Genomic DNA, 15518 nt, shown 5'->3' with positions numbered 1-15518 from the left:
TCTGAAATACCTTTAGGGAAAGGATAGGATCTGTGCATGGGATGGACACTCGCTTCAAAGACGGGCCCACCATGTAAGGTGTGCGACAAATTCCAGGACCCATAGTCCTGCTTCTACCTTGATTCAACCAACATTTAGTTTTAGATCTTTCTTGAGAACTTTATTCATCAAAGAATCCCCCAAATGATTTAAACGGCTATGGAAGTTCTCTTTCACTTCATGGAGGTGTGTGTGTGTATACATATAGATACTACACTAGCACTTTAGAGTATTTCCTGAAATGCCCTCTCTTTGTCTAACTTGTATTTTAACCAAAGTTAACAGGGAAATAGCTGGAGCACTGTTTCAAAAAACCTACCTCCAATAACATTTCAGCAGTTGAGGCTGGGAGGCAGTGTTCTTTCCCATTTCCTGAGGCTTTTTAATCATGCTGATTTGTGCCTGTGCCTCCCAACTCAACTGCGGTCTTTGAGCTAATCACTCAAAAACCTCCTTTAATTAACAGAGTCACCTGAGGAGGTGAGTCAGAAGTCTGCAGAATCATCACTTCCACTGACCAAAACCTGGCTGCTTTCCAGCCTCAAAAAGGACACAGCCTTGCAGAAGCATACAATAATCGCCTGGCAGAGAGCAGCGGACCAGAGGCTGAGCAGCCTGGAAGCAAACTCGAAGAAGATGGGGTCGGGCAGGTGGAGAAGGGACATGTACTTGTCCTCTTCTTCACCCCACACTCTTTGTGGTAGTCCAACAGAAGGAGAGCATGCATTTGGTCCACAGCAAGCCAGATCATGTAGGTAATGGAGGAAGGACTGCATAGATCCCTTTATCATAGGCTCCTCTCTCCAGGCACCAAATCCTGCCAAGACACAAACACATAGACACAAAAGTCTGAATAGGCTCAACCTGAGAACGAGTGAAACTGCAGGAAAGCAGCTGTAGTCATGCTAAGATGGGCTAGGGAAGGGAGGACAGAGCAAGCCCCAGCTATCCCCCTGGTTACTTTCCTGTTGCTAGACAGAGGAGAGGTGCACTCACACGGCACAGCAGACGGCGTCAGCTGACTTCATAGTAAGTAGTCCTCTTCAAGATTATCATCACCAGACACAGAGGCAGCTTCTGCTTAGCAGAAAGGGGAGGAAGTTAGGCATGGCCACTGAGACTCAGGGAATACGGACTTCTTGGTGCCCCGTGGCCGCTTTTTAAGAGCTAAGTCTTAACATTGTCCCTAGTTTGGAGAGACCCACTGAAAACCAGTAATTCCCAAAGATGCTCTGGGGAGGAAATGCAGTTTGTACCTGACAAGCTGAGGCAGGACAGGGTATTTGCTATTTCTCCAGGGCTCTTCCTGGTCTCAGCGAGCATGCTGCCGAGAGAGACCTCTGTTTCTGTGGCCTGCAGGGATGAAGACAAGAGAAGAAGACTGTAGTGGCTGGTGGGAAAGGAGAGGCCGCCCTCTCATTTTGTCCTCAGGCTCTGGTTAAGGCAGTGGAGTCAGATAGCTGAGAGGAACAAGGATGCCCTCTTAGGAAAGCCCTCCATAGCACGTCACGTGTGACCAGAAGCCCTCCCGTCTCCTGGGGCAGACTCGCCCCAGGGCAGCACATTACATGTACTCACCACATCGTGCAACATGTCTGGGATGGCTCTGTTTTCTTCCATGTCTTCAGGAAGTTCAACTGCATATCCTTTACGAACTAATTCTAACCCAATATCAAGTTTCTGAGAAGAAAAATGCAAAGGGAATGATGTTCTCTGTAGAGAGGGGCATATCTGAGGAACCAGGACAGCAGGGTTAGGAGTGATACTTTAAAGACATTCCTTCAGGGGTGCCTGGGTGGCTCAGTCAGTTGAGCGTCCGACTTCAGCTCAGGTCATGATCTTGTAGCTTGTGAGTTCAAACCCCGTGTCGGGCTCTGTGCTGACAGCTCAGAGCCTGGAGCCTCTTCAGATTCTGTGTCTTTCTCTCTCTCTCTCTCTGCCCCTCCCCCGCTCACACTGTCTCTCAAAAATAAACAAACATTAAAAAAAAAATTAAAGACATTCCTTCAGTAAGCAGGATCTTAGGAGGCAGGAATAATAGCAAATATCAGATAAGGGCTTCTGGGAAAGAAAAAGTGAATGAGGATATAAATATACTGACGAGACGGTGAGCAATGAGTAGACCCCAGTCATACCTTCCCATTGCTAGTATCATATAAGTAAATCTTGGGCCAAGTTGAGATCCCAGTCTGGACATAGCTGGAGATCTTAGCCACCAGGGGCTTCCAGTCAGCACAGTGAGTGAGTCTGTCAAACTCATCCAAAGCTTCCTCTTCCCACTGTTCACCTGGCAAAAGATTGCAGGGAGAACCTAAGAAGGGGTCCCTACTGATGGGATGAGATTATACCCACCTATTTCTACTCCAAAAGACACCTATGTCTGCCTGCCAGGTGTGTTCCTGGTTACTGCTTTCTACTGTTGGGAGGGAAAAGACAACTGAGTGCCCAGAACTCAAAAAGCCTGGGAATGTGAGAAATCCTGCCAAGTTCTAGAAGGAAGTTATTTTATTTGGAGGTAAGGTCAATAGGTATTGTGACCAATTTACCTGAGGGGGCGATCCGTGCCAGACTACATTCTATTGCTTGAAATGGAAGACTTAGGAAGTCACTCCTAAAGGAAAGAAACAAATTAGAATCCCAGTGCCAGAAGGGCCTCTTACAGTCTGTGTTTCTAGACATCACCAATGAACCCAAGGGAGAAGATAATCATCTGCTCTCTGTCAGCAGGCTCTCTTCCCAACCCCCCAGTGATGAGTGCCAAGAGCACACCACCTGCGATGGCCAGGGCTGAGTTAACAGCTGGGACTCCACCCCGGTCTCCACACTAACCTGAGTGCCCGGAGGTCCTTCAGTGGGCAATCGCCATTATCTCCAAAGTCAACGAAGTACAGGTCCAGGTTCCCATTCTCCAAAGTGCCAAGGACCCGAGCTCGGTACCAGGAGCCATTTGTAGGTAGAGGTGCTGCTACAATGTCTCCCACATGCACAGTCAAGTCTTCAGGCTGCACATGAGGAGGGGGATCAGGATTGGGAGAGTTAGGATGGGCAGGCTAAAAAACAGATAAGCAGTAAATACGAGGAGGAGAAAGAACAAGTAGTTATTCCCTAGGAAAAAAAGAGAACATATCACAATAAAAAAGGCCCCCTTTTCATCAAACCCAACCCTGTCCCTACAGTAACTCACTAGACTGTTCTCATAGTGCTGGGTCATCTCACTGACAAGCTTATCCAGCTGCAGACTGCGGGAGCCAATGATCTGGATCCAGAAGTGGTTAGGGTGTTCAGAGGCAGACACGTAGACTTCCAGGAACTCATCAGCATGGAAACTGAAGTCAGGACTAGGGACTAAACACAGGGATAAGCAAGTTAAGCTACAGAATCCTCACCATCTAACCTGGTGACCATATTAAAACTATGGTTGAAATGGGGAGACTGGAGGTGCCTGGGTGGCTCAGTGGGTTGAGTATCCCATTCTTCATTTCAGCTCAGGTCATGATCCCAGGGTTGTGGGATTGAGCCCTGCATCAGGCTCCACACACAGCACGGGGCCTACTTAGGATTCTCTCTCCCTCTCTCTCTCTCTCTCTGCCCCTCTCCCCCGCTTGTGCTCTAAAAAAAAAAAAAAAAAAAAAAGGCAGACTGCATCAGAAGCGAGAGTTACAAAAATAACCAAGTGGCTATCACCATTTAAAAAATGGCTGGAGGGACAACTGAATGATTCATATAAGAACATCCTGAAGAAAGGTGCTAAGCTGAGCTGTGTACCGTTCTATGTAACTGAGTAATAAGTTTACACTTCTAGTCATCTGCCATGTATTCAAATCAGACATCAATTATAACTGCAACATGGACCAAAGGAAAGATGTGGGCCTGTTCAGATCCTACTCTATCACTGACTCATTGTGTGACCCCCAAACAAGTCTATGAACCTCTTAGGGGGCCTGGTCTTCCCCGTCCATCCCCAAACCTATGCACAGAAGAGAATGCTCACAATCTTTTCATCCTCCTTGAATGGTGATCATTTTTAAAAGCAGTAATGAGATAAGCCAAAAAAAAATCAGGCTGAGTATTTTACTTGTTTAATAAATCTGTTTAGAAATGAATACCATGTAAATTCAATTACTTGATATATTACTCAGACTAGCTTCCTGTGAACTAGTATATTTCACTAGTATATTATCATTCTCCATCACTAGTCTGGTTTGTGTTCTGAAAATTATTCATGGTTAGTAGTAACCCAAGTAAAATATCACCACACAAAATGACTTCTGTGAAGAGGCTCATAAGTGCAGTCAAGAAAACAGAAATTATTTTCACTGCTTCCTTTTTTAGGTTGTCTAAGCCAGTATTTCTACCTTTCATATGGTAAATGGGTTCCCATTTGTTACATACTTTCAAACATGGACATCTCTGGACTGGTCTGGGCTCCAGATTTCTGAAAGCTGTCCCCATTAGGTTTCTCCCAAGCACCTTCCGGCCCTTCGACAGCCATGTCACCGCTTCCTTTTCGGGGAGGAACTCTCAGTGGTGTAGCCGGCTCCAGTCCGGCACCAGTATCAGTGCTCTTCCACAAAGCTGGCTCTCCAGCTCCACCAGACTCTATCGCTTCCTCTCTTCTTACACTGATTGGCTGCTTGCGTGGGACTCTGGTTTCTGCAGAATGAGCAATTCTCTTCCGAAGTTCTTCATCTTCTGAAACTTTCTCTAGTATCAAATGCTGTGGAAAATAAGAGAGGAGATCGATTTGGCCACATATTTTGACCCAGGGTGGAGTAAAGGATTCTTCTCATTCTTAGACACAATTCAAGTCTATTAACTACTTGCCTTGGCTGCTGCCACTTCCTTCTGTGTTCCTGAGATTTTTATAAGCCTTGATAGTAGTAGCGTCCCCTCTGATTCTTTGTCACAGGTAATTTTGGCTCCAGAGGCTTTACAGATAGAACGAATTGTCTCGCCACCCCTCCCTGCATTGAAAAACACATAAAAACCTGTCCTTCTCTCTTGGCCAGCTTTAACCACTAGAAAAATCACTATTTTGTATATACTAGGAGAGGAGAGTCTGTTCTTATTTTCAAAGTGAACAGAATGTAAGATACTGACTAGAAAGCAGGAACTATTGCAATCCTTACTATATGAAGGGGAACAGGGACAATCTTCTCTTTCTGCTTTACTTAAACTCTAAACATTTAGTGTACTTCACGTCATTCCCATTTTTTGGCCACTCAGCACACTTTATATCTGCACTTTATTAGAAGATATCCTACACAGTGTGAGAGGCACTGAGGCAAGAATGGACAATTCTCTGCCTCTAGGAGAAGCATAAGGACTGCTCTAGGGGAAGGCATAGCAGGTGCTCTCTGGAAGAGCATGGTCTTGAAAGATCTGGGATAAATATGAGCAGGCTTAGCTCTCCTTTAAAAATCTATTGTGAGGTAAATACATTTACCTGAACCCTTCTGGAGCCTATTTGTAAAGTTCAGACCATATAGCTTCTTGGGGTAATGGGGTTTGGGTTTACCACTGCTTCTGTAAAAATGTACAGCTCTGGTCTCAATGTTCCTGTCTCCCCACGCTCCCTCAGGAAGGTGATGGGGAAGAAGGCCAGGAAAAACCCTTGGGAAGGTATGAAAGGAAGGCAAAGGTGAAAGAAAAAGGAACCAGCAGAAGAAGCTGTCCAGTGGTACCTATGATCCTGCCCACGGATCTCTGCGGAACAGAAAGCTGCTCAGACACAGGGGTATTCTCTGTCAGGATCTGATGGATGGCTGCTTTGGCCTTGCACACCTGCACAGGAAACCCACTGATAAGCAGCACCCGTTCATCGCCTACATCCTCTGTGTCCACATCAATCCGAGCACCTGTCTGTTTCCGCAGCTGCAGAGAAAAGGATACGTGGCAGTCCGCTCTGGAATAGCTCCCATTTGGGTCAGCTAGGTATACTTTCAACTTAACCCTGGAAGTAGATGGAACTGGACAGTTATCAGTTAAATCAAGATGCTATAAGCTGTCCTCAACTATCTGTACTGATGAAAGGCGATTAGTGACAAAGGTAACCCCAAATAATAGTTCATTCAAAACAGTTTCTCTTTATATTTTTTAAAAAATTTTTAGATGCTTATTTATTTTTGAGAGAGCATGCACGAGTGCAAACGGGAGAGGAGCATAGAGAGAGGGAGACACAGAATCTGAAGCAGGCTCCAGGCTCTGAGCTGTCAAGCACAGAGTCCAATGCAGGGCTTGAACTCACCAAACTGCAAGATCATGACCTGAGCCAAAGTCAGAAGCTTAACCAACTAAGCTTCTAACTAACTAACTAACCAACCAGGCACCACTCTCTTTGTATTTAGAACCCTCTTTCCCTCTCATTTTATTTGGATCAGAGAATCCAATATTTTGTTTTCTTAACAAACTGAATAGATAATAAGAAAAATTAGGCCAATTCAATATTTACTATCAATTAATGAGAGCTAATTAATTCCACAGTAGAAAAGAATGGTTCAGACTGCACCAAGTTTAGAATCACACAATCAAAAATTCCCATTTCAGGGCATCTGGGTTGCTCAGTCAGTTGAGTGTCCGATTTCAGCTTAGGTCATGATCTCATGGTCAGGCTCTGTGCTGACAGCTCGGAACCTGGAGCCTGCTTCAGATTCTGTGTCTCTCTCTCTCTCTCTCTCTGCCCCTCTCCTGCTCGCACTCTCTCTCAAAAATAAACAAACATTAAAAAAAAAAAAAAAATTCAAGAGCACCTGGGTAGCTCAGTTAAGTGCCTTGACTTCGGCTCAGATCATGCTCTCCCATTTTGTGAGTTCGAGCCCCACAGCAGGCTCTCTGCTGTCAGCGCAGAGCCCACTTAGGATCTGCTGTTCCCCTCTCTGCTGCTCCCCTGCTCACGCGTGCATGCTCACTCTCTCTGCCTCTCTAAAATAAACATTTAAAAAAAAATCCCCATTTCAAGCTAAGTCATGCATGCTCTGGGGAGAAGTACTCTTCTTTAGAAGGAAAAGAGCATGGTTAGCTAAATGTTCCTTTATTTTTTTCTTTTAAAGACCTACATAGTGCAGGTGGCTTTTGTGGGATGGGGGCAGAGGAGGGAAGAAGTTATTAAGCAGAATCAATCCCTGGGAAAGCCAATTGCTTACACACTTACCTGTTTAATATTGGCTCCTTGCCGGCCAATGATGAGCTTTACGGCCTCCTGGGGAACTCGCATCTCTATTTCGATGTCATCCTCCCCAACAAATGTCAACCGTTCTTCTGCATAGATCATGGCTCATCAGATCAGACTCAGATAGCATCCAAGTACCCCAGCCCTCCCCTGAAACTAGGTGTCAAAGAGACTGATCCACAAGACAGACTAAGGATCTCAACCATAATGACAAAGAAAAGTAGCACCTGAGTAGGAATTAGAGGGTCCCAGAAGATAGGCATTGTCTCTGGGATACTGTTTCAGATGCTAAAATGGGAAAAGCATTTGGCTCTGCAAGAAAGGGGTGCTGGATTTTGGGTAAGCTGTGTCTCCCAAGATAGGACTCCTGGAGAAGAACAAAGGCTAAATTGCCCAATGAATACACTGGGCTCAGAACTTCTGCTTGTACCTAAATCCTTTCTCTAGGTTCAGCCTGTGTGGAAGCTGGACCCCATGGTTAGCTTTCTAACAACTAAATGCAAAAAGCATATAAAAAAGATAAGAGTATATGGGGCGCCTGGGAGGCTCAGTTGGTTAAATGTCTGACTTCGACTCAGGTCATGATCTTACGGTTCGTGGGTTCAAGCCCCATGTTGGGCTCTGAGCTGACAGCTCAGAGCCTGGAGCCTGCTTCAGATTCTGCCTCTCGCTCTCTGCTCCTCCCCCGCTTGGGGGCACATGCTCTCTCTCTCAAAAATAAACATTAAAAAAAAAAACTATTGTAAAAAAAGAGATTATACTCTTTACTATCTATAGATACTAAAAAAGAAAAAGAACCCCATTGCAGTGCTGCTGTTGCTGAAGGGAACAGAGAATAGAATTAGGAGTTCTTCATTCCACAGACTAGCTTCACATTAAGAACACAGAAAAGAAGAAACCAAACAGTTTCAAAGACCCCCTCACAGAAAGCCAATTACATCCCAATAGACATACCCAGTCCAACAAGGAAAATTTTCATTTCAATTTAACAAGGCCAGAGCACAGCCTGAACATTTCCATATTTACAGCCGGGGGTCCACATACCTCTGCTCTCCCTGTACCTGCGGTATAGGATATAGGCAACTGTTGCACTGGCTGGGATCCCGAGGCCCAGCGCTATTTTCTGAATAGTGGACAAACTTGTCCAAGAAGTTCGTTCAGTGGACATTTTCTGCTGTATTCTGACTTACATCCTGAAATAAGCAAATGAGGGAAAAGAAGCAATTTCATCCCAACCTTTACAACTGGCAGAGAAGCATGGGAACATATGACAATATTATTGAAAAGAATACTACTTCAATATTATTGAATACTGCCTACCTTCCCATATCAAGAGCTTGAGCAGTATCAAAATCTTTTTTTCCCAAAATCTATTTCATGTAAAAAGGTCTCGGTATTTTTTAAAAGTTGCTAAAGGACATACACAACAGAGGCATACTTCATTCCTTCCCCCCTCCTAGGGAGAACTATACGTTGATCACGACTTTATAGGACAAAGGAATAAAAAAATTATTATATGAATCAAACATTACAAAAATACACCTTTAAATTTCACATCAGACTGCTTCAAATTCCTTATCTGTGCTCTCCATGTCTCTAGGCCTTTCCAGAAGCTGTTGTCTCTGCAAGGAATAGCTTTCTAGGCCTTTCAGGCTCTCCTCCCTTCGACTTCTAGACTCTGCTGCTTCCACTTCATTTTCTTTTATCTATACTCCTGATTTCTAGTCATTCCTCAGCGAACACTGGAAGGAGGTCTGCCCTACTCCTTTACCGAAATGACAACCTCCTAGGTAGCCAACAGAGATGGCACGTATAAGCCCTACCTAATCTCCCCTATGTGCCCTTCTTCTCTTGGCTTCTCCTTCTCTTGCCCTGGAGGTGCCTTTGTGGTTTTGGTCTTGTTTTCCTGTGGCCTCTATCCACTGCTACTGTCACTCTGCTGTCTTTGGGCAATTTCATCCACACCTGCAGCCTCAACTACTACCTATATGCTAGTAACTCCAACAACACAGCACCTGATTCAGAAGCTCATTGAATCTCATTCAGACCACTGCAACAGCCTTCTTGCTTAGTCTGACTCTGTACCTTCATTTTGCTGCCTAGCTAATCTTAACATCTTCACTATACTTCCTTATTCTCTAGTCTTTCTCACCCTCCCAGGCAATTCATACGGTCTCTTCTCAAGCCTCTAGTGCCTCCTTCTCCATCCTCACTCTCAAATCATGTTCTCTTCACTTCCTACGCCACTGAGAAAGTAGAGCATTCAGAGAAAACATTAGCCAAGTTCCACCACATTTACCCATCTACTTCTATCTATGCCCAAATCCCTACCTTCTCTCCTGTAACCATGGATGAACCGTTTCTGTTCTGGGCACTGAAGTCTCTCATAAAAGTGTCGCTCTCCTTCCTTCTCATACATTGTTAAGGTCTTCCTCTCTACTGGATCTTTCCATCAGCAAACATACCACTGTTTCTAGTTTCTTTAAAACTCTTGATTCTACTTATTCCTCCAAATACTTCATTTCTTCCCTTCCTTTTACAGGAAAACTCACAAGTGCCAATACTTCTGTGCTCAATTTCTCTTCTTGAACCCACTCCCGCTGCTCTTTCCAAGGTCACCAGTGACATCACATTGCTAAGGTCTTCACTCTACCTGCCCTTGCCCCCACATCTGGCACAGCTGGGGATCCCCCCTGCTCGGAGACCCTTTCTTCACTTGGCTTCCATGACAGCACTCTCCTGGTTTTTCTTTCTCCTTTCTGGCTGCTCTACTGGTCAGTTTCCTTCTCCTTCTTGTAACCTCTAAATACTGCAGTGCCCCAGGGCTCTGTCCTTTGCCCTCTCCTCTCCTCACTTCCTTGGTGATCTTGCCAAATTTCATTCACAGCTTGGCTTTAAATCCCATCTACGCTGAGAACTCCCAAATTCATAGATCCAATTAGGAACATTCTCCTGAACTCCAGGTTTGTATACGTAAATGTCTGGGAGACAACATCTCCACTGGATGTCTAATAGGCATCTCAAACTCAAACTCAACAGGTGCAACACTTGTCTGTAGTCTTGGCTGACTCAGTAAATGGTAACTCCATTCTTTTGCTCAGGTTACTCCTCAAATAGCACCTCCAGGCTATCAGCAAATCCTATTCGTTCTACCTTCAAATTATCCAGAATCTGACATTTTACCACTCCACTGCTATGACCACCATTTGCTTTAAACATCACTATCTCTTGCCCAAATCGCAATCAATTATATCCCAGCATTTGCCATTGTCCAGTTTATTCTCAACAGCTGGAGTAAGTCAGATAATGTTGCTCTTCCACTGAAAACCTTCCAGTGGTTTTCAATCTCACTATGACTCTAAGCCAAAGTTATTATAATGACTTGCGAGGTCTTCGTTTTGATTGTATATCCACTGGAATGTAAATTCTATAGGGCAGGAATGTTTTCATTCTTCAGTGCCTAGCACACAGTAGCCAGTCAATAATCATTTGTTAAATGAATAAACTTCAACAACTGTTGCTTTCATGAAAAGTCATTAATGGCATATAAGTTCTTTATCATCTGATCTCTGCCTACTACCTTCGCAGCCTTCTATTCTAACCCCACTGCTACTAGGGGAAAAGGACATGCTCTCCTGTATATCCTTACTCTGACCCATGTGTCACTTGTCTTCCTTATACTCCCTAGCTCATCTGATCTCCCTGGCAAACCCTACTCCTTCCTCAAGTCTCAGCTCTACTGGTACACTCCTTCTAAGGCCTGTAGGATTTCCCCTGGCTGGCTTAGGGTTTCTTCTTAGTTCATGCTGCCCCGTAAATGGTACTTCCCTGATGGCACTTGTTCACACTGTATGCAACTGTGTACCTGTTATGCCTGTGTCTTCTAGACTAATGGATTCAGCAGTGCCATTCAACCACATTTATTAAGCACTTCTATGTGCTAAATGCTATTGTGGCACTAAGGATTACAAAGATGAAGAGATAAATGTACTGAGTAGCTACTATGCCACTAGGCCCTTTCCATACATTATTTTAATTGATCTTCATGCAATCCTATAAGGTAAGAAGGAGTATATATGCTTAGAGAGGTCACCTAATCTCTTACCCAGAGTCTGGGTATTATTTGGATATTAAGAACCTTACAAAGTAACTTTAGGAGCCCCTCCCCCTTTTCTTTCACATAAACTTTCAGCAGAACAGTACTTGGGTGTCTCTACTTTGGCAATTCAAAATTAACAAATACTTGTTTAACACTGAAAGCACTGTAGCTGGTAAAAAACTAAAGACAGTGTCTATTTCCAGGTAGTACAATCTAGTATAACACAGCATGGCTTTTAATGAAACTTGCCTTAAAATGAGTGAGGAAATATAATTTATGCTATGATTTGCCTCCAGGTACAAAAATTCAACCCAAATGATTATAATATCCAAGAAAATAATGTGTTTTTTTTTTTTTTTTTTTTACCTTAAAAACACTAGTTGTATCGTAGGAAGGCTAAACACTCGTTAATAAAAGACCTACTTAGGAATAAAACTTTGGTTTTAAATGTGCTTTTCCTGAAAGCCTTTCAGGAAGAGTGAAGGAAAAGAAATCTTTGCACAGAAATCTCCTTCCAAGGAGCAGATTAAAGTCATGTCAAGACCGCAGGTGGATTTCCTACTATTAAACAGAGGACCGAATTTTTGCATGTGGCCTCATAGAGCTTTACTGACCAGTAGAAATAAACAAAGTTCTTTAAACAACCACCAGAAGTTTGCCAGATCTATGTTTTCAACCAACAGTTTTAAACAAATTTAATTCACTCTCTTGCCTACTCATGCCCTGAAGAGAAAAAAACCTTGTATTACCTGGGTGAGTGACCCTTTTCGAGTGTCATTATTCCAGGCAATTAATTATTTAGTAAGTAGGTCCAATATATATAGTGTATCACTTCGAGATTCAGTACAGACATGAGGGAATTTTTTTCTTCTTTAGTGGGTAGGAAGAATGGAGTTTAGTATGGGTTTGAGTTAGGAGATTACTTTCCTAACTGAATTAAAAAAAAAAAATTTTTTTTTTTTCCTAGGCTGTAAATAGACCCTTTCACTGCTCTCTATAAAAGTTTGGGTGGGATCATATTTGCATATACTAAAAGAAAGGAAACAAACTGTTTCACAAGGATTTTTGCTTACATTCTTGAGTTTTTGAAACTCAAACTATTTTCTTATATTACGAGATGGTTTATTCTGGGTATTTGGGAAAGATTCACCTTCTTTTATCTAGTGGTTACTGCATGTATTTTCTCATACAGTCTCTAAAGTGCAAAGCTTGTCTTCACTATTAATGTGCCTCACTGAAAGAGTGCTGGCTCCTTGTTATGGGCTGAACATGCTGGGGACACAAGCAGGAATAAGAATTCTTGCCCTGAAATAAAGTCTAGGAGGAAAGATAAACACCAAAACAACTAATTACAGGCAATGCAAAGACAATATAAATACTTGGTTAATGGAGCAGCCTGGAGGAGCGAGAACTTAAAATGTTTCTTAGATGGCACAGAGTTGAAAACCACTTCATTAAAATACGAATTTATCTTCTGCATTCAAACCAATAAACATTGAGTATCCAACGTGTACTTGGCCCTGGGGATACAACAGTCCAGACAGACTTGGTAGCTCCTTCACGGGACTTCCTATTAGGCAGGGAAGGTTTTATCTTGACAAGCAGGAGTCTGTAGGTGTTGAAGGTTTTGGGAAACAAATCTAGGCCTGTGAACCAGAGCAGTAACTTAATCTCCACTGGAGTGCTGTCTGCCTTTTAACAACACCACTTTTCTGGCTATAATTCATGCCTAAAAAAAATCACAGAATTTTGGAATTGGAAGAACCAAAGAGATGATCTAATTCTACTAATAATGTTCCCACTGGGGAAACCAAGACCCAGGGAAATAAAGAGATTTCCCTAAGGTTACACAGTCATTTCCATACAATGCGGTATGCAAAGTGGTTGGAAGACCAGTCACAATGGCACTTCTTTAAGGAGACTCAAAACAAAACAAAAACCCCAACAGCATTTCCCCTCCAATTCAGAAACTATCAAGATCAAGGCAAAAATATATGATATTCCTCTGGCTCTGCAGCCAAACCCCCCTTAATCCCGAACTTCTGTGCTTGGGGTTTTATCACTATGGGCTTCCATAGTTCTCCAAACATCCCTTCATAACACATGCATTGCTTGCAATTCTTGACTGACGGTCTATAGGAGAATGAATTGAAGGCAGCAACTGTGGGGGTAGGGAGACCAATTCACAGGCTAGTCCAGGTGTTAATGATGAAGACAGAGTAGTTTTGACAGGCAGAATACACAAGACCTAGCAACTGATTCAGGGAAAGGTTAGAGGGTGAGCCAGGGAGCTATCAGGTTTTTCATTTGAGCACCTGGTAGATGTAGTGTTTGAGAGAGAATGTTAATGATCTGGTGGTGGAAGGAATGTGCGTGATGGGAAGATGAATGTCCGCGACCAGGATAAATTTATTGCACGGCTTTTCTTTGAATCCAAAGCTAATTTCCACTTAACTCCTTTTCACATATTACAAATGAAGTTTGCGCTAATTGAGTTAGCGGTCTCAAAGAAGGAGTAGCTACTTGATTATGATTTTATTTATAATATACATATTTCATACGGTGTCTCTTTAAGTGGGAAATAACACGACACCAACGGAGATGTAACTGTATGTACTGAATGCCAGCTTGTGTTTGATTTTAGGACTTCAAAAATGAACGTGAAAAGGAGGTTGGAACTGAGAACCATAGTTCCCAGGGGAAGCAGAGTGAAGAAGAGGAGACACGTGGCTCATTTCAAGGGAAGAAATTCAACTAAATAATGGTTTTCAGTAAATACTGATTTTGAAATTTGACATTTACATGAAACAGTTGCTAACTACCTGATATGCATAACTATGGCTTACTTTTACATTATCATTTCAAAAACATCGTTAGCAAATCACTGCAAGCTCCACGGAGGCGGGGGGGGGGGGGGGGGGGGGGTGGGGGGGGAGATTTCTCATCCCCAGTATCTCCTGATAACCAGAACCTACAAAGTGGCTAAAACATGGGGATAGGCTTGTGGAACTGAAACAGCTAGTTTTTCCCATCCTTGCTACATTTATCTTTAACCAGTGAGTGGAGGAAAAAAAAAAAAAAAGCATCAACCCACTTCAAGCTGTGAAAAGAGTAAAAACGTAACTTTGACACGGGAGTCTTCAGCATTAGTAAGGAGGGAAACTGGAAAAACAAACAAAAACCCCAATTTACTATATTCTGACAACTGGAAACAGTCATCCTATTAGACATAAAGAAAACACTGGAGAAAAATCAAAGGCAAACCGATAAACTGATGGCGGTTCTCAGTGTCAAAAAAGACCAAAAACACCAGTCGCAGAGTCCAAACTGGCCTGGGGGTTCGTGGTGGGGCCAGAGCACTTCCTTTGGATTCCGTTAGTAGCCCCGGCGTTCCGCTGACCACGCCCTCGGACGCCTCCCTTCGCTCGGCCCCACTTTCCCGCCTGCTTGTGGCCCGGGCACCCCACGCTCAGCCTCTCGCACTCCCCAAGCCTCCGCGCCGCGTCCCCGCCTTTACCGCTCCTCGACTCAGCAGTCGCGCGCTCCGCCTCGCACCTCACCCCAGCTGCCGTCACCTCCTCCCTCTTGCACCGCGACTCCAAGCCCCGCCTACCCCGCTTCAGCCGCCTCTTCCCCACCCCCGCAGCCCGCCTGCACCAATCAACGCCCGGCTCACAGTCCGACCAATCGTCTGCCGAGCCGCAACCAATCCTTCAGCGGGCTGCCCCTGAGCGACGGGGCTGCTGCCTGCTCAGACCCAATTACCCGGATGGAATTCAAAACCGGCCACCGCGTCAGCCAATAGGAGCCCGAGAAACCAGACGTTGTTAATTGAGATTGCACCTGCTGAGAATTAAACAGCCAATTAGAGGCTTCATGGAATCCTTCCAGGCTCCCTCTAGGCCAATTACCGAAGAAGCTTCCACCTCCCCTAACCTCGGAGAAAATCGGCGCTCCCGAAGCTGGGACCGAAGTGCGAGAGCGTGGAATCACTCATGTGTGTCATCGTTCGCAAAAAAATTAGTGCCTTTGTGCAGAGCCAGTGTCACTCCACAGCCCAGTGACCATGGAGAAAGCAGCCTTATGATGGGCGATGCTCTGCCACTTGTTTTCTCTGCGATCTTTTGCCTTGATTGGTCCTATAGCTACTGTGGCAGTGACTCAGGTGGTATGGGAAACATTTTTGGGGGAAAACCTAAAACAGGCGGCGTA

The 15518-nt window shown here is 44.1% G+C and overlaps 1 protein-coding gene across 4 annotated transcripts; it reads right to left on the bottom strand.

The window, feature by feature from the left end:
* Nucleotides 1-138: 138 nt before the first annotated feature.
* On the bottom strand, nt 139-14923 carry TDRKH (tudor and KH domain containing). Of its 4 annotated transcripts, none has more exons than XM_040461071.1 (14): nt 14824-14923; nt 8252-8400; nt 7190-7296; nt 5724-5913; nt 4864-5003; nt 4432-4756; nt 3224-3384; nt 2869-3041; nt 2586-2650; nt 2175-2326; nt 1618-1719; nt 1296-1392; nt 1036-1116; nt 139-856 (listed from the first exon to the last, which is right to left on the bottom strand). In XM_040461071.1, exons 2-13 carry the CDS (start codon nt 8373-8375, stop codon nt 1064-1066), a joined length of 1689 nt encoding a protein of 562 aa, XP_040317005.1. In that variant the 5' UTR covers nt 8376-8400; nt 14824-14923; the 3' UTR covers nt 139-856; nt 1036-1063. The 4 variants fall into 4 exon arrangements, with proteins under 4 accessions (XP_040317005.1, XP_040317008.1, XP_040317006.1 ...); XM_040461074.1 differs by having other exon boundaries at nt 4510-4756; XM_040461072.1 differs by having other exon boundaries at nt 14862-14892.
* Nucleotides 14924-15518: the final 595 nt, after the last annotated feature.

Source organism: Herpailurus yagouaroundi, unplaced genomic scaffold (genome assembly GCF_014898765.1).
Source record: "Herpailurus yagouaroundi ecotype Mexico unplaced genomic scaffold, PumYag 254, whole genome shotgun sequence".
Classification (NCBI taxonomy): Eukaryota; Metazoa; Chordata; class Mammalia; order Carnivora; family Felidae; genus Herpailurus; species Herpailurus yagouaroundi.
This window is presented reverse-complemented; position numbering and strand designations above follow the sequence as displayed.